Genomic DNA, 24,810 nt, shown 5'->3' with positions numbered 1-24,810 from the left:
GAGCTCTGATCTATTCTGATTTTTAGGAAATATGCATGGAGATTTAAAAGTGTGCACAGTTTTCTTAATGTGTTTCTTTACTGAAGTTCTTTTCCGTCTAATTGCATTTGAAACAAAAAGGCAGTCAGCCAGAGCCAAGCAGTGGGGGAAATGCAACAGTTGTAAAATAGAGAAAGGAGGGAAGGAGAAAAATCAGCCTCTCCTGATTAGTGGGTTGAATCTAACTAAGGTATAGTCAGAGTGGACCCATTGAAATTAATGGTCCTTAGTTAATAGTCACGCCCATTAATTTAGAGGATTCTTCTCTGAGTAGGTCCATTCTTCATATCCTAGGTGCTTCCCAGGCCTAGGCTGCTTAAAGTGGCAGGCTTAACTGTTTCCTTGGCATATACAGAGTTATTATCTTTCCACTGTTAGCTTGCTTGACGGTTAGCAGTGCCAGAAGAGGTTGTTCTTGATGATGCAGAATATGATGAATCAAGGCAGCAGGCCTGTGGACAAGTAATTCTTAACTGGTTGGGATCATGAAGTCGTAGTTTTGACTTCTTAAATATAGTTATGGACATTTAGTTGCCAGAACTATAAAAGACCAGAACTTTAAACAGCAGCAACAACACCACCACCACCACATAGTTTTATAAACTGTTGGAGCAAATTGCAAATTGGTCATAAAATTCAAAATAGGGGGTTAAAGGCTTTGAAGCAAGATAGTGAGCAGCCATGCAGAAAGAGGAAAGAAAATACCATATTTTTCATTCCATAGGACGCACCTAGTTTTTTGGGGGGGAAATAAAGGGAATTTTTTTTCCTTTATTCCCCCCCCCAAACCAGGTCGGGGAAACCGAACCAGGTTGAGGAACAGCGGGATGGCGGCGCTGCGCCTCCTTGCTGTCCCCCGAGCTTGTGGGGCTGGCCAATGTCTGTCCGGCGGGCAATGCGCTCTGCTTCAGTGCACCTCTCGCGCCGGGCGGCAGGCTGCTATCCGCAACGTAGGCAGGCTGCTATCCGCCTAGGCTGCGGATGTGTTCCCGAAGCGCTGGGCGCTGTGCTTTCAGTGCGCCCGGCACTCCGGGAAGCAAGCTGCTATCCGCAGCCTAGACAGCCCTGCGGGAACTCCCGCAGGCTGCCTAGGCTGCGGATGTGTTCCTGAAGCCTGGAGAGCGAGAGGGGTTGGTGCGCACCGACCCCTCTCGCTCTCCAAGCTTCAGCGAAAGCTTGCATTCGCCCCATAGGACGCACCCAGATTTCCCCTTCATTTTTGGAGGGGGAAAAGTGCGTCCTATAGGGAGAAAAATACGGTACTTTCCAGGGACAGATGTTCATCCCTCCAGATTTATATGCAAGAATGAATAAGATGACAGGTGAGATATTCTATTTTTCTAAAATAGAAGTATTTGAGTGCAAATTTTGTGATAAATATTTCATGCAGATCTACATGCTTTACATTCATACTTTGCTATTTACAGCTTTTAAAAATTCCTCCCGACTTCAGCTGCGCATTCATGAGCTTGTGCTTAAGAGTTGAAAGGAAGGTTATTGAAGGCAGAGACTTCTCAGAGCAGACAGAAACGATATTTTAAGAAGTCAGATGGGGTCACTTATTTGCAGTTATGATCATCTACTCTTAACTTTAATTGGAATCTGCCACTGAAATAGAACCCAACAGCTGATGCAACTAAAACTAAAACAAAATATTCCTCCAAGATACGCCTTTGCTTTATGTAAAGTGTCATAACATTTATTGATCTCCAGTTTCTCCTTTTTCAGAAGAAAGGAAGGAAGATAACAGCCAGCGAATTTATTTATAAAATAATTTTAGACTATTCCATAGATACTGGGCTCCTTGTAGCCAGTCGGGGGGGGGGGGGGCAAGGGGATGCAATAGGTGTTCCATTTCTCTGCTCTGGTATAGGCAAAGATGCTAATCTACCTGAAGGGAACCTATGTGGAGATATTAAAAAAATCACTTGCACATAAGCTGCAGCAGACAATAAACTGATGTTGATCGGTTAGCTCAGTTTTGTCAGTGTGGCATCTTCATGTCTTGTCACATAGCTATATGAGGATACAGCTGTATTTTTCCCAGCCAGTCCTGAGAGCTGAGGTTGAGTATGACTACCCAAGGAGTACAAAATAAGTACAGATAATCAAATCAGGGTGTGTATTTTTAATGCTATTCCACTTTTAAGAGGCACACAAGTGTTGGGAGGACCCCAGCTTACATGTATTTTAGATTAAAACGTGGTTAAAAATATGCCCTTGTCCCACTCTTTTTGTGCGCTGTGTGTGTGTGTGTGTGTTGGACTAGGCAGTTTCGGGGGGGCGGGGAGAGTAGCTATGTTAGTCTCTGCTGCGTCGCATGCATCTGATGATGTGGACTCTAGCCCATGAAAGCTTATGACACAATAACTTCCGAAGTCTTTCAAGTGCCGCAAAACACGTTATTTTTATTGTAAAGCAAAGTGGTGTCCAACGAAGGAGGCAAAACCCAAGGAACTGCCCAACTTCATTTCTGTGAGCAGATTACCGTATTTTTGGCACCATAACACTCACTTTTTTCCTCCTAGAAAGTAAGGGGAAATGTCTGTGCGTGCTATGGAGGGAATGCCTACGGGTGGCAGGGGGGATCTGCTGCAGTCGTGAGCAGAGGATCCATGTTTCCCCTTCCTTCCCTCCTCCGTGGCTCGCTTTGAAACAGCAAAGCAGGAGAAGAGCCGCTGAGTGGGGAGGAGAGAGAGACAGAGAGCCTGCTTCTTTAAAGGAGCAAAGTGGGAGGGGAGAGGAGAGGAGCCGCTTACACGAGTGTAAGCAGGCTCTCTGTCCCTCTCTCCTCCCCACTCAGCTCACTAAATAGCAGCAAAGTTTTTCAGCTCGCTAAGCCTGGGATGAGCAGGGAGGAGGGAGAAAAGCAGAGCCTGCTTGCTTTAAAGGAGCAAAGCGGGAGAGGAGAGGAGCCTTCTCCCCTTATACCCCTCTTCTGCATTATTAGCAGCATCCTTCTCCACACACCCCACGCGTGCTCCTTGTCCCTTGAGTGCTTTTCCTTCCCTCCCCACTTAAAACGTGGTTACAAAGCACAGATCCACATGGATCCTCAGGATTTTTGCACTGGGTCACCCCAAATTCACCATCGGATCACATAGCATGTCCATGGCTACATCTTGCACCAAAAAAATCACGCACCCACTGTTGCCTGGGGCCGCAGTGGTGCAAAAACGTGGTTACAAAGCATGGATCCACATGGATCCTCAGGATTTTTGCATTGGGCTACTCCAAACTCACTGTCAGATCACATGTCTGTGGCCACAGCATGAACCACAAAAATCATTCATCCACTGTTTCATTTAGAATATTTTTTTTCTTGTTTTCCTCCTCTAAAAACTGCGTGCGTGTTACGGTCGGGTGCGTGTTATAGAGCGAAAAATACGGTAAATATATATTGTAGACCAACATTTCTCAAACCATGTTGCTGTTTCTGAAAAACATGCGTGTTTCTAAAGAGGTTTATAGGGCGGCAGTGTGATTTGGGGGGGCGGGGCGGGGGATAGGCCCCAGTGCCTAAGGAGAAATCTGGATTGCAGCTCAGATTGTCTATGGAAATGGAGCTGTGTTACTTACCTTCCCTGTTCCCATTTATGTTACTAACAGAATGCTACAGACAGCTCCTCTAATTCTTCTCAGAAGAGGGAGCAGCCTTTGCGAACACTGGCATCTCCTCCATCCTGTGAGCACCACAGAATTTGCACCCGGGGACATTTGCACGACCAGTTTAACCCTGACCAGTATCATCTAGAACAAGTAAGCCTGTTTTCAGTGTTTTCCTATTGCTGTCTTGCCCCTGCCACTCACGGGCACACCAGAGTCCATACGCTTCAAATAATTCTCTGTGGATACATTTCTAGTGGGAGTTGGAGCTGGAGCTGGGGTGGAGGTTCTCTTGACAAGAAGGCTTGCTTGCCATAGTCTTCCAAGGACTATTTGGCTGACCTTCAGGAAGCAGTGCAAGACTTCTCTTGCCAGGTTGGTATATGCCAGTTGCCTAGAAAGTCAGAGGTAAATCCCAGTGATTTAGCATTTCAGGGGAGGGCTTCCAGGTAAAAGCTGGCTGCTCCACCAGTGCTATACATCTTGCCTGTTTCTGAGATAAATTGAAACGTCAGCATGAGCCTGGCTGCACGAGACTTAAAACTGACACAGATCTGTTAGATCTGGAAGGATATAATAACAGATTTAGATGGCACACGTATCTATGGTATGAGACGGTAAAAATACATAAAGGATTCCTGAACCACGTTATAAGAAAGTCAATTTATGAGGTGTGGAATATATATAAAAGTCTATTAGAACGTAAAACTCCGTGGTGGCTCTTGCCATTGGAAGCGATTGCGGTTAAAAAATTAAATGTGGAAGGAAAATGGGCCACCTACGGAGATGTAATGATGGAGGAAGGAAACCAGTTGGAATAAAAACGTTTGAGGAAATAAAAGAATCGTGGAGGGATTGGTTGCATTATTGTCAGATAAATGAAGTGTTTAAAGAGGATTAAAAATGGTTTTGAAACAACAAGATCAAGATTTGAGATAGATTTATTGAATGATAAGACAAAAATATTGTCGAAAATGTATAAATTATTATTGGAATGGCATACTAAAGATGAGGAGGTAAAATCAGTAATGATACATTGGGCTAAAGATATTGGACATAATATACAGTTTGAAGATTGGGAGAGGTTGTGGAATGAAGGTATTAAGTTTACGGCATGCAATACGCTTAAAGAAAATGTTATGAAAATGATGTATAGGTGGTATTTAACACCAGTTAAACTAGCCAAAATGTATAGAACAAAAAATGAATGTTGGAAATGTAAGGAAAAAGAAGGTACTTTTTACCATATGTGGTGGATATGTAAAGAGGTAAAAGTTTTCTGGAAAATGATATATAATGAGTTAAAGAAAAAGTTTAAAAACACCTTTGTTAAGAAAACCAGAAGCCTTTTTATTGGGTATTGTGAGTAGAGAGATAACGAGACAAGATAAAAAATTGTTCTTATATGCAACAACTGCGGCAAGAATTTTGTTAGCCGAAAGATGGAAATAGCAGGAGTTGCCAACAAAAGAAGAGTGGCAGATGGAGCTGGCGAAACTGACAGAAAAATCTGGAACCAGCGAGACGAAGCATTCTAAAAGGACTGGAACACATTTATATTATATTTGAAAGACAACTGTAAGCAGTTAACATCACCAGCAGGGTTATCTGAAGATCTGTAAGATGAAATTGCTACCTATTCAGGCTGAGTAATACAAAATTTTAGGTAATGATATAACAGGGATAGGAAACGAAGCGGAATGCAAAGTTTAATTTTGTAAGCCATCAGACGGGAGAGAGGGAAGTTGTAATGCTCAGTTGATCCGAAGAGATAAAATAAGAGGGTACATAATGTGATTATATGTAAAACCAATAAAAATCATATATATATATATATATATATATATATATATATATATATATATATGACTTACAGCTGACAACAGCAGGCAAGAATTTCAATTGCAGTGGCCCTTTTTCCAACTACTGCAGTCATTGCTGGTAGCCTGGGTCGTATTGCTGTTCCTCACTGGGTACAGCTGGGATATCGTGCGGGTTATATCTGCGAAATGCTTTTGATCCACTTCCAGCTATATGTACCACAATAACTTGGATAATGGGACTTTTAGAATTACTGTTTCTGGCATCCGAAATGAATGAAAGTGCTCCTCATCCACTTCAAATACCTTTTGGTGATTGGAGCCGTGAGAAATTTAAAACGAAGTCTGCCTTGCTTGTATCGTGTTGTTATGTGTATAAATGTGTGTATCTGTCTAGAGAGATTAGATGATAGAACAACAGAAAATATATTTAATATCCAAACTTCTTGAGTGTGTCGTGTGTTGTCAGCTTTTGAGATGTTTTTTTTGAAATGCTTCTCCCACAGTCCATCCCACGATCCTATCGGCACGTCAGCTTCCCGGACGACGATGAGGAGATTGTGCGGATTAACCCACGAGAAAAGATCTGGGTGACGGGTTATGAGGACTACCGCCACACCCCCATCTGGGAGAAGTACATTGATCCGGACGATGGGGACTCGTATGTGCGATTTGCCAAAACCGAGGCCTCCAAACATGATTACAATTACCCTTACGTGGGCAACTCTGACTTCGATCTGTGCGAAGACATCAAGGGTGCTGTGGTTAAGACTCAGCCTGCCAGGTGCAAATCGCGGCGGCGAAAGGAGGATGGGGAGAGGTCGAGGTGCGTCTACTGCAGGGACATGTTCAACCACGAGGAGAACAGGCGGGGTCAGTGCCAGGATGCTCCGGACAGAATAAAGAGTTGCATCCGCCAAGTCAGCTGTATGTGGTGTGCGGACAGCATGCTCTATCACTGTATGTCTGACCCAGAAGGAGACTATACAGACCCTTGCTCTTGCGATACCAGTGATGACAAGTTTTGCCTCCGGTGGTTGGCCCTTATCGCCTTGTCTTTCCTTGCCCCCTGTATGTGCTGTTACCTTCCCCTTCGGGCTTGCTATCACTGTGGGGTCATGTGCAGGTGTTGCGGTGGGAAACACAAGGCAGCTGGATAACAACACTCAAAGCTTTCCCCTTTTAGCTAAGGAGCATCTTGGTCCGGAGCGTTCTCAATTTTTACGTTCGTCGTCACACGGCCCAAGGAGACTGACCAGAGTTCAGAAACCGGTGGGCTCGTCCCTCCTCCTCTTCCCCCTTTCTTTCTCTCCCTTTCCCACTCGGCTGCTATGCATTGATTGCTCACTGAGTTCTAACAGACTGATGTGCAGCATAAAAGACTTTTGTATTATTGATCTGTAATCAAGCAAGAATGTCTTGTACATGTTTATACCTCCCCTCTCCCCTTCCCCTCAGTTGAATGGTTGAGTGTGGTGGACTTTCAGAACTTATTACGGCTGTATCTGTATTTAGCAACCTATCGACACATGTGGAAATAAGGTATAATGAAATCCCACTTTAAATTGTGTTCAACTTGCAGCCAGTAAGTGTGTGTGTGTGTGAGAGAGAGAGAGAGAGTGTGTGTGTGTATAGAAATTGTGCTAATGACAAATGTGTACCATGACACAGTATCGCTGACAATCTTTATTGTAAGAATTTTGAGTCCCATCAGTTCTTTTGACAGTTGCTTTGAATGATTTCTCTGATCACCAAGTATTCAAGCAAAATGTGGGAAATGAGCCTTAGTATCACCTGTATAACATTTGTGAATCTGAGAACTTGTGTTTCAGACCAATTTTACACGTGAAAGGGAAACCCTTAAGTGTCTTCTCTCTTCTCCCCTCCCCCACACCACCACCTTAGTCTTTCTCCTCCAAATAACATTGGAAATTATAGCTTTAGTGTTGATATTCTTCACAGTGGAAATACTCCTCTATCCTACAGTGTTTCTATTTGAAACAAAGGGGGAATTTCACAAGTTACTAAATTAGCAGGTACACTCACGTGCTTGTGGTGTACCTTGAAACATATGAGGGAACATAGTTGTCTTTTATTTTTATTTTTATTTTAACCGTGTCTACAGTCTTGTCTACTAAGGATGGGTGACAATTCTGCTCTCTCTAGAATCCAAGAGCATTTGGGGAATGGATCTGGGGCCCTGTGTTTTTCCAGCGTTTCCAAACCAACCTGGGAATACAGGGGCGCCTCTCCAGCCAGCAGGAGCTGGTCTGTGCAAAGTGTTTTCATTTGTGCTTTGCCTGCCTCTCTTCCTTGGAGGCCTTTTGGACCACTTCTCCTGGACCACTTCCCATGAGGGGAAAGCTTTTTGGACAGAGGGAAAAACACCACTGCCTGCATCTGAGACTGTCAGGTGTGGGTGTGGATCCAGCACCACGACAGGCATCCGACCATCACAGCATTTGACAATCACCTGGGCGCAGGTAAGGGCGTGGCTTCTCTTTTTCATTATTCAGTTTTCCTCAGAAGGCCTACAGGAATCTGAAGGGGGGGAAAGTGAAATTGACAAACATCACCCCCACCAGTCCGGAGAAGCCTAGTAAAACTTTCTGAGCTAATCAGTTTCACTGGGATTCTCTAAGCTAGCTGTAGAGAAATGTGTGTGTGTCAGTTTCAAGAAAGCTTTAACGTTGCTGCGCATTGCAGGGTCTCTTTCTTCCACTTTCCCCCCCCCCCCCAAGTTCATTGGTGAAATTGACCGATAAAGGATTTCCCCCCACCTGGGCAGCAAGTCTCTTCCATCCCCCAAGCCTTTGGATCTGCAAAGTAGGCGCACTTGCAGTGTGGGCACGAATAATTCCTGGTGGATTTAATGCGCAGATAGGAAGCAGAAAGTACCGAGGGGGGAAGATGTGCTATGTTGTTACCAGGGTTTTCCATGGTGTGTCCTGATCTGACCCCCCAGTTCTGTCTGCTGTGCAGACTACAGGATCCGCCTGGGGTCGACAGAGGGTCGTGCCTCTTTCTGCTTCCAAATGCACTGAACCAGCATATTTGGGATCTGCAGAGAACCCAGGGCAGACATCCCTTAGGCCAGAGCTGGGTCAATCCCAGGCACCTGGTCACCTTGGTGCCTTCAAACCAGACACTAGGAAGATTGAAGCATTTCCCCCCAGCCCTGACCTAAGTTAGAGGCAGGCCCTGCGGAAATCCGTGGGTGCCCCAACACGGAAAGGCACTTGATTTCCGTAGTACTTGGTGGTGCATAAAACGTGTGTGCTTTGCAGGATCTGTACCTTCTAACAGGCTGCTTCTTTCTTGCTTGTGAAATGCGTACAGTAGGGTGACACGATGCTTTTGACTTTGTGTGGGTTTGATTTTCTTCTTCGAAGCCATGTCTTGTGTACAAGGCTTGTAATTATCTGGGGAAATAATAATATTTTTCTAATATATGACATGGAATGGCCATTTTTTTTATTCAAAGGAATAATGTAGAGCAGTTTAGCTATAATATAGCATAGTACAATCTGAGTAATCCAAGGCAGCTATAGGCACCGGCTTGTGAGAACTGGCGCTGCTGTTTCTGCCATAATCTTTTTTCCGCAGCCAAGTGCCGGTGAGTGCTTGCCCTTGCCCTCCCTCCCTCCTTCTTGCACATTGACATGAGTCTTAAAGGAAGAGGAACTGAGTTTTATTTTATTTTGTTGCCAAATAGATGCAAATAGCGACATGCTTGCCACTCTCCTTGTGAAAACAGGCCACAAGGAGTCACCACAGCTTTTTGTCACATATGCAATGGGTGTGTGTGGCATATGTTACGGCTGAAACCTGGAGCTTGAGCAGATCTGCTTACACTCAGGCACTGACCTAATGATTTGATTACGAGCTTTTCTGTTTGGTTTTTAAACTCCTGGACACATGGCGGCACCCATTGGGCCAACCCAGAAACTCATGGGCCAGGATCCAGGGCCATTTGGCAAAGCAATCATTTGAGGCCTGTTTGCAAACACGGACCCTGCACCCTCTTTCCACCAGATAAGCCACTGTTGTGAAACTCAGGGGACCTTCAGGAGCCGTTTCAGAAACCAAGCGGGGAGACCTTTGGGGTGGAGGTGGGGGTCTGTGTTGAAACTTGAACATTCCTAGGGACTTCTGCGGGTTCCTTCTTGCCTTTTCAGCATGGAAGACGACTGGAGCACAGCCCTTTTCCCACTCACCACAAAGGCACAGCCATAAGCTCCCAGGCCGGTGGGTGGGTGGGAATTTGTGTTGGAGCTCCTCCCCATGCCAATAATTACCCTCGTTTCTGGGAGGAGGTGCAGCGTGGGCTCTTCCCAGGTGGCTTGGGACTTCCCACATTACCTTTCCATACAGAAAAGAGCATATTGCAGTAACTTCCATTTCTCAAAGGTAATGGAAAGATGGCCCCAGACATCATCATATATATATATATATAAAGAACCAAGGCAGAAGAATTCTGGACTGTACCACTAAAGTTAGGGAGTCACATTTAATTTCCCCCATATTAAAAACAACAACAAAAGACTCGTTGCTTGTAACAAGCTAGCAGACCAGAGAGATTAAGCATGCCTATTTTTCTGATGTGCTAGTCTATTAGGCTTATTAAGCAGGTAAAAAAAATAAATATATGCAACCTGCAGTGATACAGTCTAGAATTCTATATAATGTGTAGATTGGCTGTATGATCTCTCTAGTTCATATTTTGGTATTCAAGATTTGGGATTTGTCTGTAACATATATAATGTAGGCTTCAATGTTTCTGCATTGGTTAGGTTTTACGTTTGTAAATGTAAATGGACTGCTAAATGGCAAGGGAAGCTTTTCATTTTCTTTTCTTTTTTTTAATTTTTATTTTGTAAACTCGTGGAAGGAATAAATATTTTGTGCCTAATAGCAAATGACAAATCGCTGTAAATGGTGACTAGCAAACATCATGCCAGCCTCAAAATAAAATAATAACAAAGTGATGGGGACAGTATTTTGGTTTTGCAAGTTGTTCCGCTATTCTGAATTTCTGTAAGGTCTCCTCCCCGCCCCCAACAAAAGCACAACACTACAGAAGAGATCTTACAGGTTGTGAAGCCTCTCAGTTCAAGTGCCCCTATTTATTTTGCTAAAGCAGACATGCTCCAAGCCTCAATGTATGTCCTCTTCTGTAAATTCCCTCTTTTCTCTGGTTTTGGTTTAATCCTGATTCAGTCGTTCCATGTTTGTTCTCCCTCTCCCTCTCTCCCCCTCCATGTGAGTTGTTGGGGGGTGTTTTCGTTAGTGCAGCGAAATTGGCACAAGGGTAGAAATGGGAGGCTGGGAGGGGGGTTTCCCCCCTGTAAATATTTCCCATTGATCTCCACACTGCAACTGAACAGTGTGTAGTGTTTTTCCTCTGTTGGTTTTTCAGTACTGACATTAATCATCTGAGAAATTATTCAGATTTTATTTTTGTATCTGTGGTAACAATCCATTAACCAAAAGCTGTTTCTTTCCCCCCAGTTCGGAACATTTCCCCCCCCCCCAAGCTCTTGCTCACATTAACAAATTTAAGTGCCTGAAGCAAACCTTCTATTATGTATCTGTATACTAAAAGTTTAAAACTCTGTTGTATTGATTTTTATAAGCCTTTTTACCTCTGTGTAAAGAATATATATACAAGTGTATGATGTATATTTTAGTTCTTAACTTCTTTTTTTATTGTTTCTAATATGTATGATCATTGTAGCTATTGCTTTAAAAATGTACCATGTAAATATAAATACATCATATCAAAAGAAAAGCTGTGTGACATGCTTTGCAAGTCTTTAACCGAATGGTTTGGGTATCTGAAAGATGAGAAGAACCAAGGTGTATCTTTGTGCTGCATTCTAGAATACTAAAGGTACACCCAAACACATTTTCTGAGCAATAATCTCTTAGCACAAGGAAATTGTAGCGTGAACTGGGAAAGCGTTGTCATGTCCTTTCCCCACGGTAGCAGCTGATCTAGAAAGTGCAGTCATGGATATTGTAGCTCATCCTACTTTTTCCTTCACTGATCTCAGGTGGAGAAATTCAGTTCCACAAACTGGTCCTAAATTCAAAGCTGCTCTTCACCTGCACTCCCTCAACATATGCAGGACAATACAGTGGTGCCCCACAAGACGAATGCCTCGCAAGACGAAAAACTCGCTAGACGAAAGGGTTTTGCGTTTTTTGAGTCGTTCCGCAAGACGAATTTCCCTATGGGCTTGCTTCGCAAGACGAAACGTCTTGCGAGTTTGTTTCCTTTTTCTTAAAGCTGCTAAGGCGTTAATAGCCGCTAAGCCACTAATAGCCGTGCTTCGCAAGACGAAAAAACCGCAAGACGAAGAGACTCGCGGAACGGATTAATTTCGTCTTGCGAGGCACCACTGTATTTGTGCCTGCAGTTCTTCCATGAGGAAGGAGGAGACATTGATCTCCATTGTAAGTGCGTTGGGAAGTGGTGACAACATAGTGCCCCCCTAACTTGATATTTTATAGGGACGCAGGTGGCGCTGTGGTCTAAACCACAGAGCCTAAGGCTTGCCGATCGGAAGGTCGGTGGTTCGAATCCCCGCGACGGGGTGAGCTCCCATTGCTCGGTCCCTGCTCCTGCCCACCTAGCAGTTCGAAAGCACGTCAAAGTGCAAGTAGATAAATAGGTACCGCTCCGGCGGGAAGGTAAACGGTGTTTCCGTGTGCCTCTCTGGTTCGCCAGAAGTGGCTTAGTCATGCTGGCCACATGACCCAGAAGCTGTCTGCGAACAAACGCCGGCTCCCTTGGCCAATAAAGCAACACCAGAGTCATCCGCGACTGGACCTAACAGTCAGGGGTCCCTTTACCTTTACCTTTAACTTGATACTAGGCTGCAGTCTTATGCAGTGCCAGTAAAATCAGCTCTGTGTGTGCATGTATGGTGTCAGGCTTCCTCTGTGTTAATCCTAACTTTTCCTCCAGTCTTGGCATTTTGTATCAGGAAAGAAACTACATCCAACCCAAATGTTTTTAAATTACTGTAACTTCACTATAGGTCGTTAAATGCAAAATGCTATTTTGATATGGTTTACTGCTTTAAAAAAAATAATCCCATTTCTAGTGGTAATTCCAGAATTCTCAAGTTATCCTCTCTCTCTTAACATGTAAGAACAGAATTCGTTCTCTGTTGATTCTCTGTCCCTGGGTTCATTCTTGCCCTGCCCTCTTCCTACACAGATATATCCAGTTTCACAGGGGAGAGAACCAGATCAACAGTGAGTGAGGCTTTCAGTGCTATCAACCTTGAAGAGACGGTCCAGTGTAATAAAAGCATTTTAGGTATAGAGATACTGAAAGTGTACTGTAGCCTAGTTGATAATCCTCTTGTGAGTCTGAGAGACCCAGCTCTCTCGGAGAGGTGATGTACTATTTTTTCCCCCCTGTGAGATCAGTGTGCAGTTCACAGAACGTACACATTTCAGCTCCAAGATCCTGATCTTTTGAGACTCCAAAATGTTTCAAACAGATTTGTGTTTCCACCCTTTGTTTCAGAAGACTCTTGACTTCAGTACGATGGAACCTCAGTTTTCGAGCGTCTCAGAAGCCGAACTATTTGGAACCCAAACACGGAAGTAATTGCTTCCATTTTCTAACGTTTTTTGGAAGTCAAACGGCTTCCAGGGAGTTTTCCCCCCTTTGACTTTGCAGCCAGCCCATTGATCTTTGGTTTTCTAACATTTTGGAAGCTGAACAGTCTTCCAGAATGGATTATGTTCAAAAGCCGAGGTTCCACTGTAGAAGAAGAGTTTGGATTTGATATCCCGCTTTATCACTACCCTTTGAGTCTCAAAGCAGCTAACAATCTCCTTTCCCCTCCTCCCCCACAACAAACACTCTGTGAGGTGAGTGGGGCTGAGAGACTTCAGAGAAGTGTGACTAGCCTAAGGTCACCCAGCAGCTGCATGTGGAGGAGCGGGGAAGCGAACCCGGTTCACCAGATTACGAGTCCACAGCTCTTAACCACTACACCACACTAGCTCTCAGTCGTCGTGATCTGTCCACAAATCTCAGGAACTAGAGAGAAGGGTTTAAAATTCAAACATCTTTGGTTTCTGTATCTCATGATCTCACTTGGGATTAGATGTATCAGCTCAGCTAGGGAACAGGAAGTCTTCCTATCAGTGCCATGGATCTTCACACTTCATAGCAGCTTTCTAAACATGATGACATACTGCATATCCATAGCCCAAGGGACTTTAACTCTTGATAGGGAATCATGCTGGCATTCTGAAACAATTCCCAATAAATTTAGTGGGACTTGCCCCCGAGCAAGTAAGCCTATGATTTCAGCCTTGTTTTCTAAAGGAGGTCTCCTTCTGCATTCATGTAACTCTCCAGAGGCTATTGATTACTTTCTTGCTTTTATGTATGGAAGAACTAAGAATTACAGTATTGGATACCCAATCAGCCTTAATTTCAGGCAAGGCAATATTGCCATCCTTTATTTGACCATATAAAACGCTCTCCTCCTTTTCCTAGAAGCTTTACAGGTTTTAGGTGACCTAGTAACATCTGTGGTTGTATTATATATTAATTAAAATGCACTAGTTAAACTGCTGCCCTTTCAAGGTGGCTATCTGTGGCAATGCTTCTTTGTGTAAAGCTCGCTGAGTGCAGTCATCAACTTTTAAAACATCCTCGGAGTCTTGCATCCACTACTGAGTTGTCCGAAGTGATGCTGTGCATTTGCACAGCACAGAATGACCGCTAAAAATCAAACATTGCAGGAGGTAACTTGTGAAAATACAAAAAAGGCATTTTCTTGCTAAAGCAGCTTGATTGACAGCTCTGTTTTGCATTAATGGATGAGGGAAGAAATGAGATGAACTGTACTCCTACACTGCTTTTTGTGTTACCTAAAACACTGGTCAACACTGAATGGTTTCACTGTATCCATTGCTCGGAATTAGATCTGTCATGAGCAGAGCACACCTTGCAGGAACAGAGATACCCGATTCTTGCTCTCTGCAGCTGTGGAGATATTGCTAAATCCAGCTTGTAAATACCTCCAACCATGCTCTGGAAAACACTGCCAAAAGCAGGATACTGCCATGCTCCTGTGCATTTTAACAGCCTGGTATGCAAAAGATAGCAAGTAAACATTTTATGTTGCTTCCCCACCCCCACCCCCCCACTTTGATATCTTTGAACCTAGCAATACAGCATGTGGAGATGCCAAGGTATCGTTTATATTGAGATTGAAAATATTCTCGGCCAAATCAAATGTATTCATTCTGTATTTTTGTCTTCACTTTGAGGTCTGATGGGCCTGCTATATAGCTGTCCTTATCCATGAGGGTGTCCCACCAGCAAGGGGAGGTAGAGGTTAGTAGGCCCACAATTCTGGAACAGATGAGAAGGTAAGGCAAGCTCACTACCTTGAACAAAAAGCAAGTTGCTGATTTCAGGACCACCATTAGTGGTCCTGCAGCAGAGGCAGAAGATAAAGGTCTCAGTGGTGTCGAAGGGAACTGGTAGATCTTTGAGAGTTTGGAGCAGGCCAGGGGTTTTCAACCAGTGTGCCATCAGGGCTGATTCAGGCAACACTGACTCCATCCGTCTTCCCTTCCCTCCTTCCTCAGATGCCCTCTCACTGTTTGTGAAATTTAGTTATCATAGCAATATAGAATCTGTGCCAAAAGGTTCATAGAACTGATTCTTAGTTGAAATTATAGCTTGGAGGACAGCCTGCCAATCGACCAGTGTCGCTGCAGCCATTGGATGGATAATGTCAGATGTCTTTGTCACTGCCAGCAAAAGAGTAGTGTTGAGGGAATAGGAGAATCTGGTCATAAGATAATGTACCATTACATCTGAAGGGCCATAAACTGGAGAACCCCCTCTCCAATCGTGTTCTGAGGGTACAACCCATAGGGATGTTGCTGAAGTTCTGGAGAATGTGTGTCTTATCAGAGACCGGAAGAGGGACCAGCTAAGAGGCATCCTCAGTTCCACAGAAGAAGGGTGAGATAAGCCCAAACATATTATCGTGGCCATGATAACTTGAAACTTGATCTCTGCTCTTCAGGTGTTCTTTTCTCACATGGTGAAAACTGGAAAGTGATGTGGAGGTTTACGCTAAGCACATTACAGGACTATGGCATGGGGAAAAGGTCCATAGAGGACAGAATTGTGGAAGAATGCAGTGTCCTGATTAAGACATTTGAATCTTACCAAGGTGGGTTAGTGTTTCCCTCTACTGCTCCAGGGCAAAACAACACTACATTAGATGCCCACAATATTGTGTTATATACATATTGCTAACTCTCAGAACTATAGTAACCAGGATTCCCTGTGAAGAAGTTACCAATCTGCAGTGTTCAGGTCAGTGTGAGGTAATGCTGGCCTCTGTCCATCTTTCCTGTCCTCCCTCCTACGATCCCCTCTCGCATCTCTGCCTCCTAAAGGCTTGCACAGCTGTTTGTTGCAGCAGCCCTGGCTACAAGCTCTGCCAGTGAATGGTGCCTCTGGGGCGGGCCAGGGGGTGCTGGTTCCCAGGAACTGAGGCAACCTCGAAGCAAGCAGGCAAGTGGGTGAGGGAGCCCAGCCAGCCCTTGCTGTTGGGAATGGACAGACAAGTGGGAGGCTGGGCAGGCAGACAGGCACCATGCTGGCCTTCCTTGTGCTTGCTGTGTGCAAAGGCCTGCCTGGAAGCTGAGTGCACAGCGCCAAAGGGGAGCCTTTGCAGGCCCAGTGGCACCCACTGCTGCCTCCCAGGGTGAGTAAGGTGCTGGCCTCACATTCACCTTTGGCCAGTTTCCGTCAGGCCGCTAAGGCTGGGGGCATCCTCTTCCCAGCCCCCTGGGAGGCAGTGTAAGGAGGCACCTCTCTTGGGGGTGGCAGTGGCTGCTTGGAGGACTCCCAAGGAGAGGGGAGAGGAGGCTGAGGGAACACTTCACAGAGGAGGGTATTTGAAAAGAGGAGGGGCTGCTGGCGCTGCAACATGATTCCAACCAGGGTACCACAGAAAGAATGTAGTTGGTCAAGGGAACCATGGACTCAAAAAGGTTAAAAACTTCGGAATTAGATAGTCACGAGTGCTGCAACTGTTCAAGTGGTACCTCAGGTTACAAACACCTCAGGTTACAAAAGCTTTGGGTTACAAAGTCCGCTAACCTGGAAGTATCAATCAATCAATCAATCAATCAATCTTTATTACGGTCCATAGACCCAACAAATCGTTACAAAGCAATGCACAATTCATACAGCCTACCTAACCTGGAAGTAGTACCTTGGGTTATGAACTTTGCCCCACGATGAGAACAGAAATCGCGTGCCGGCTGCAGGAGGCCCCATTAGCAAAAGTGTGCCTCAGGTTAAGAACGGTTTCGTGTTAAGAACAGACCTCTGGAACGAATTAAGTTCGTAACCCGAGGTACCACTGTAAAGGGATGGTGTCCATTTCTGCAGCTGTTGGCAGTAGGATTCCTAGCTGTGGGAAATCTCTGGATCTTCCTGTTACTCAGAGTAGACTGTGGTGCAGTCATTGGAGTCTGTTGGCAAAGGAGTCTCCTTGGGGTTCAGTAAGTGACATGTGGGAATACCTTTTATTGGGACCAACTGAAGAAAAAGCAAAAAGTAACAAAATAGCCTCTGGACTACCACAGCTGGATTTGAACCAGCTTGCTATGTATCCCCCTCCCACCCATCAACAGTTCAGGTGGTGGGAGTGGTCCCAAGAGGCTGGGACTTATTCTTCTCACAAATGGACATCACTCCATTGGTGCCCTTTCTGGGAGTGAAGCACTCTGCCCTGCCACAGCGCACTCCCAGCAGACACAGAATCCTAGAATTGTAGATTCATCTAGTCCAACCCCTGCAATACAGGAATCCTTTGCCCAACATGGTGCTTGAACCCACAACCCCCAGATTAAGTCTCATGCTATGCCAGCTGAACAACCCCTGGATCCTCGACTAGCTAGTGCTCTGAGCAGAAGTCTAACATAGGATGTGGTAAAAGGTAAAGGGACCCCTGACCATTAGGTCCAGTCATGACTGACTCTGGGGTTGCAGCGCTCATCTCGCTTTATTGGCCGAGGGAACCAGTGTACAGCTTCCGGGTCATGTGGCCAGCATGACTAAGCCACTTCTGGCGAACCAGAGCAGCGCACGGAAACACCATTTACCTTCCCGCCAGAGCTATTTATCTACTTGCACTTTGACGTGCTTTTGAACTGCTAGGTTGGCAGGAGCAGGGACCGAGCAACAGGAGCTCACCCCGTCGCGGGGATTCGAACCGCTGACCTTCTGATCGGCAAGCCCAAGAGGCTCAGTGGTTTAACCCACAGCGCCACCCGCGTCCCTTATAAGGAGGGGGGTAGATGGGGTTATTCTCCCTGCAAAGTCAGATAATGGTATTCTCTTCCCATGGGGGTTCATTTATGGGTCTCTCTAAACGCAGAGAGCGGTGAGGCTCAAGGATTCCTGGTTTTCATACATCTGCAAGGGGAGGGGGGCCTTTTTCCTATTGAAATTCCATATTGAATTACTGTTCAGTGTATACACCAAGGAATTCATTTAGACACTCCCATTCCTTTTTCACTTCACTTTTTTGTTTTTGTCTTATTATATCTGTCAATTTGGCTAATTCTAAATATTCTGATATATATATATAAGCCGCACTTTAACTTTTCAGTGTCAGAATTGGGCGGGGGGGGGGAGTGTGGCTTATATTCGGACCAATACGGTACTTTAAATTGCTACCTTGGGGGTTCCTCTCAGGTCAAATCCAGCAAAACTGGAACAAAGCAAATGACACTTGAAGACAGACCCAGCTTAAGAGTTTCTACTCTTATCCTTGATATTTCATCCCCCTCAGCTGCAGACTGAGATATTGCACACATACCAGAGGTACGCCGCAACATTTTGTTGTGGACCCCACTTGCGGTCGCCTGTATTGCCCTCTGTTGATGGATGCCTTGTTCTTCCCTCCGTTGAGATCCAGACATGGCTTAATCAAAGCAGAAAGGCAGTCGGTCTAATTGAGACCTGTAAAAGAAGTAGAGGCAATTGTCCAAAGACAACAAATGATTATTGAAGAATTAAACAATTCATTCACTAATGTTCCTTACACAACGTGTCAGCAGAGAGTAAACCCTAAGGCACAACAGTGCGTGCCTCCTGCTTAGCCCCACTGACCTGCAGAAAGGCCTGCAGACTTAATAACTGAAAAGTGTATGTTTCACTGTCTTCCTTTTCCCACCTCTCACCTGCCCTAACTAAACCCTCTTCCCTCTTAAATGCTTTGGAATTCTGATGTTGAATGCAGCACCTCATCAACACACACAACACACTTTGGTTTTTCAGAAACAGCTTGCAAAAGCTACGCAGAACTGCAGTCAGAATTTGCCTGACGTGCAGCATTTTGGTTTTCTTCATGGCAAAATCAACCCCACCCCTTGGTAAAAGGATGGCAACCACGGGGAACAGGAAATCTCCAATTCCCTCCGAAGAAATGCACACCTGTATCATGACCACCAGGAAGCAGCTGGTGTGTGGTAGCCATAAACACTTCCCAGCTGGCTTTCAAACCTTTCCTGGAATTATTACATCCACGATAGTCCTCCCTCCTTTTGCGGTGGGGGTGCTGTTTCTTCTGACTTTCAGCAGAGAATCAAGAAGCGGAAAGGGAACTATCCATCTTAAATGCTGGGGGAGAGGTAAATTGGCGCATTTTGTGATCACCAGCTGAAGCGCAGCCCAAGGTTATTCAAGTTCATTATGATAAGAATAGGGGAGATGCAAGTGTAAAGTGTGTGTGACTCATGACAGCAGATGGCTGCGCTGAATGCCATTTTAGAGAACTCCCTGGATAAAGAGACCCTGAGCTCTGCTATCCAAAACACATACCCCCAATCTGGAAAGATCTGTATTTAACAGCAAGGGAAGAGCTCTTGTTCCCCACGGTAAAAGGCCAGAGGACACTTCGTAATAACATGGAAGAGTGAGAGCCAGGATAATAAATAGTTATCCTTACAATCTGTAGTTTAACACTGAGATGTCAGCAGCAGCTGATGCTCAGTCTTGCTTTCAGCCCCATCCAGGTGGTGCTGAGCTGGAAGGAGGGAGAAAAGGAAAAGGAGTGATGTCACCACCCAAGTCAGCAGAGCAAACTGAGGACACAGCACACTAATTATTTTACTCCGAGTTGGGCTCTGCGGGGGAGGATACCCTCAAAAAGAGGGACTTGGAGCCGGGAGAAGTATTTTTAGAAGCTTAGGAATGGTGTTGTTAAAATAATTAAAATGATATACTTTAAATTATATTGAAGAATCCGTAGCTTAGTGGTCCAGCACATGGTCTGGTCCCATGCAGAAGACCATTATCTGAGATAGTATAAGGCAGCTTCCTGTGTTCCTTGGTGTTTGTGGTTATAAAAATAACCGCTACGCAAATCTGGAGTGGAGCGGAATCCCGAAGACAGATGCATGTCCTGTACGCCTCTTTCCAGCAACTCCTGCAGCCAAGCTGGTGCCAAACGTCTTGCTGGGCTTTCCTTTGGACCACATCAATGCGGCTGAGAGAGAAGGCCTTCAGACTCGCTGCCTGGGCTTGCACCCTGGAGAAGTCACTTTGCTGCTGTTAATGCAGCAAAAACAACACGGGAGGCAACAGTTTTGAGTTAACGGTCTCTGCAGGTGCTGTGACTCCCCAGTGGTTTCACTTCACCCCCGAGGTGCACTCCATTGCATCTCAAGACTGTTGGATACCATCAAAATAAAAAGGAAGATTAAATAAGGTTGGCACAAGTAAGCAATAGCTCAGCCGGGGGTACTGAGCTGCCGGCAGCGCCAGCAGGAACTGGGACACTGACTTGAGGAGAGAGCTATGCTATGTGCCTACTTGAGCTAATTTGGTTGCAGAAATAACTGCAGCAAGGAAGCAGCATAAACTTGCGGCTGACGTGTGGTTTGTTGGCTGATGGCATCATGCGGACACTTCATATGTGCTAACGAAGTGCAGTTCAGAGTCAGTTAGCTAACCTACTGCCAGCATCTGAAGTTTAGGTACAAGGAAACTGTGTAGGTGTGCTTTCTGCTAGAGATGTACTGAACTAGTCTTGGTTCCCTGTGGAGGGACCAATATGGTGACAGCTGTTGTAGCAACAATGGTGGTGGTGGGGAAATAGATGTGGGGTATTGCATCACCATTGCAACTGGATGCCATGCACAACTAGAGCATCTTAGACTTGCCAGGTGTGTAGGATCTTCAGACTTAAATTACCCTGTCCCACAGATGGTAGGGAAGTTATATGCCCTGAGTTAGTTTTTAGCCTGGAGTAAATGCTGCCCCACTCATTCTAAACTCACAAATCATACGACAAATAAACTGCCCAAGATGTCAAAAAATGTGTCAAGTAAGCAGATAGCTGGGTCATTCTTCCATATGTGGTGGCCATGTAAAAAAGCTAAAGGCTTTTGGGAAATGATATGTAATGAAATGAAATGAAAATATTTAAATGGGCTACTTCCAAAAGACCAGAAGCTTTCATTACAGTCATAACTTGGGTTGAAGTAGCTTCAGAATGAATATTTTTGGGTTGTGCTCCATGGCGACCCAGAAGTAACAGAGCGCGTTACTTCCAGGTTTCGCTGCTTGCACATGCGCAGATGCTCAAAATGACGTCATGCGCGGAAGCGGTGAAACGCAATCTGCGCACGCGCAGACGTGCAGTCGCGTCTTACGTTTACTTCAGGATGTGAATGGGGCTCCGGAACAGATCCCGTTCATATCCAGAGGTACCACTGTATATCCATAATAGGGACAGAAGACTCCAAAGAAGATGGCCAAACTAGTTCTGTATGTGACAACAGCAACTAGAATATTATATGCCCAGAAATGGAAAGAAGAGAAGATTCCAACGAAGGAAGAGTGGCTTTTGAAAGTAATGGACTATGCAGAAATGGCAAAACTGACAGTGAAATTAGGAGATCAAAATGATGAACATTTTATAGAAGCACAGAGGCCTTTCATGGAATATTTATAAAAATATTGTCCTCAAATGAAAGCGTGGGCAGGATTCGGATAAAAGCAGTGGAAGAAAAATGATAGAATAATTGTAATAGAGAAACTTTTTGTAATAGATAATGGTGCAATGCAGAACAACAACAACTTTTTTTTAATTTATCTACCCCACCCATCTGGCTGGGCTGCCCCAGCCACTCTAGGTGGATTCCAACACAAATAAAAACATAATGAAACATCAAACATTAATAGTAACAATCTGATCGAATATAAAAAGTCACAATAACTTTAAAATAAACAACTTTTATCAAACAAAAGAACTTTCAGCAATCCATCATAAACAGTAAAATTAAACATCAGCAAACGATAATTTAAACAGTTTACACTCATCAACCACAAGAAAGAATTACTAATCTATAATCAATAAAAATTGCAGCAAATTTCAATGCATAAAATAGCACAAAACATACAAAACCATAAAAAAGGATCAAATTGAGAAACAAGCACACAACTTATAAAACTTTTTTTTTTAAATATCCCTGAACTCCTTTTTTCCCAGCTGCTGCTGCTGCTGCTGCTGCTACTGTTCTTAATGTCATGGTCTGGGAAAGGCTCCCAGGGCAAGGCAGGTGGAAGCACTATTGCCTGATAAAGAACAGAAAGTCTCTCTCCCCTCACAATGCAGTAGTCCAAGCGGGAGACAGTCAGAAACAAATCAGCAGTTTGTCTTTAAGGTCCATAAGAATGAGTCTCAAAAAATGTACGGGCCTCCCAAAGCAAGACAGATGGGCTTCCTTGGGTAAGTAGTTCCAAAGTTATGATGCTACTGCAAAGAAAAGACTTTGCTGACTTCATTGTACTAGGCTTTGTTGTATATCTGTAAGGAATTTACAGAATATTTATTGTGAATAATTTCCTCCCAATGAATGGCTGGTCTGCTCCCCTACTCACATTTATAAAGCCTCCACAGAACTTTCTCAAGTGCTATGACTGCACAAGACCTTGTCTAGTGAAAGGGGCGGTTGTTGATTTTTTCAAAAAACAAAAACATAGCATTTCTCCCTCCAGATGTGAATCACTGAATCCTTTTATTATCTCTGTGTCCTCAAGATTCCTTTGATGTCCTGGAAACTCACAGGGCCATTTGGGATTTTGTTAAAAAATGTACACATTTCTGTACTTTGGTTAATCTAGCCCTTGAGCCCGTGAAAAAGCCATTATCTTCTTATTTGAACAGCCCCATTTTAATTTAAAATGGATAGGTATTTGTCCACACAAGTTCACTATTAGAGGGAAAGATGGAGGCTAATGGAGACCCACACTCATCTATGAGCGTACGCTTGCTAAACATAAATGCTGTGGTAAAAGTGTCTTGAAATTAGGTGTGAGTAAATATAAAGACATTATATAATTATATAAATATAAAGAAATATAAAGACAAGGCTATTGCTTGCGAAAAATTGGAAAAGTGGTGTTATACCGACAAAAACAGAGTGGCTTGCCAAATTATTGGAGTATTACAATATATCCAAAACAATGGGAGAAATTGGAAGGATCTCAAAAGAGAAGATAGACAGGGACTGGAAGGTGTTTAAAGGATATTTGCAAAACCATATTGAAAAATCAGAACTCGTATTAGAATAAACAAGTTCCGTTTTAAATACTGAAATACTAAATAAGATGGATAACAATGTGTAATAGAAAAAGGAACATGAAATTAGGTTAAAGGTGTGTGAAAGAAAGTACCGGTAATAGAAGTGGAAAGAAATTGCAATTGAGTTGATTGGAAGTCTAACGCAAAGGTGGGGTGAGGGGTGGTGGATGGTGATGGGAAAAGGAATTATCTGTGGGACTGAGTATGTTTGAAGATTTTTAAGGATTGTGTGAAATGTATGTTTGTATGCTTGTATAATTGCAATATGTGTGTATTAAAAATAAAATTAAAAAATTAAAATTAAAATAAAGAAATTAGGTGTGGGGTTTTTTTGTATATATATATATATATATATATATATAAAGAGAGAGAGAGAGCGCCAAGAGATGAAACTCTAAAAATGGTAGTAAGAAAAACAAATCCCGAGTACCCAAGGCTAATGGACTTGTCAATGGTTTTACATTGAACTCTAAAACCGACCAAGTGGCTCTGTCTTTAGATTCAAAGTGACAATGTGAGAGAGTAAGTCAGGCCAGCGACTGCCATATTGTTCGAAGTTCATTCCTGGCGAAGACGGACAAAATCAGATGAATGATGGTGCCTTGATGTCCGGCAATGCAGGGTGCGGGAGGTCTAAAAATTCTGAAGGATGCAAAGCCAGTAGAGCACCAAAAATACACACATAGTTTCAAGGGTGGAAACTATCTTGCTTCTGGTCAGAAGCCAAGTGTTTTATATATTTATTTTCACTTGTGCCATCAGAAGAATCGATAAATGTGATGGGGTTGCAGTTGAAGCGTGCATATTTTGTGACTTCCCAAATGAACTGAATCAGGGGCAGTAAGAGAGACATCACCTCCTTTGTCAGTGGGCCTCGCGACTGTGGGTGGGCATGGCCCTGGCACTGAAATTTGTGGGTGCACATGGGGAATTTTGTGGGTGCTCGGGCACCCAGGTCCCCAATGTGCTGAAGGCACAAATCAATTTGTTGTACCATCATTTGTTATCCTTAGAAGCGGGACTGCTGCCTTGCTTGGAGGAAGTACAGAAGATCACAAGTAGAACATTGCCACTGTGGTTAGTAGCCATTTGATTATCCTCCATTTGATTAATTAGTCATTGTCAGGGACCTTGAATCTTGCACCCTGCCTTCAAAGGTGCCAATGTGTGAGTGACCTTATAAATAGTATTATCTTTCTGTTGTTGTTTAGTCGTTTAGTCGTCCCGGACCCGTTCTGGGGGCTGGGGTCGGGGGAAGCCCGAGCTTCCCCCGACTCCAGCCCCGCAAGCTCCGGGAGCGATGGCAAGGTTGCGCAACCTCACCTTCGCTCCCGGACCCCCAGCCCCGAGGCTAAAAACGAAGCCAGGACAGTTAGCGGGATCCATCCCGCTCGCTGTCATAGCTTCTTTGCTCTTTGGGGCTCGGGGGGGAAATAATTTTTTCCCCCTTTATTTCCCCCTCCCCCCCCAAAAAAGTGCGCCCTATGGGCTGGTGCGCCCTATAGGGCGAAAAATACGGTACTTGTCTCTTGTGTGTAGATGCTGCTGTTTTGGCTGCATAAAAAACTTGAACAAACCTCTTTTCTAGCTATAGATGAAATTTAAAAACGATGAGCTGAGTTTTATGGTTCCTTGATGTGAGGTGCTGAGACATGTAGCTCATTGATTGCACCCAC

At 44.3% G+C, this 24,810-nt stretch overlaps 1 protein-coding gene across 3 annotated transcripts in view; it reads left to right on the top strand.

Moving 5' to 3' along the window:
• SPRED2 (sprouty related EVH1 domain containing 2) overlaps positions 1-11,101 on the top strand; it is an 81,808-nt gene extending 70,707 nt beyond the window's left edge. For all 3 annotated transcript variants that reach the window (XM_080999244.1, XM_080999245.1, XM_080999246.1), the window contains 2 exons: positions 3,649-3,798; positions 5,972-11,101. In XM_080999244.1, the coding sequence (XP_080855370.1) occupies positions 3,649-3,798; positions 5,972-6,625 (804 nt within the window). In that variant the 3' untranslated portion in view covers positions 6,626-11,101. The remainder of the gene's footprint in view (positions 1-3,648; positions 3,799-5,971) is intronic.
• Positions 11,102-24,810: the final 13,709 nt, after the last annotated feature.

Source organism: Podarcis pityusensis (assembly GCF_964106645.2).
Source record: "Podarcis pityusensis genome assembly, chromosome: 3".
NCBI lineage: Eukaryota > Metazoa > Chordata > Lepidosauria > Squamata > Lacertidae > Podarcis > Podarcis pityusensis.
Note: the sequence above shows the minus strand (reverse complement) of the source record. Positions and strands in the feature narration are given on the sequence as shown.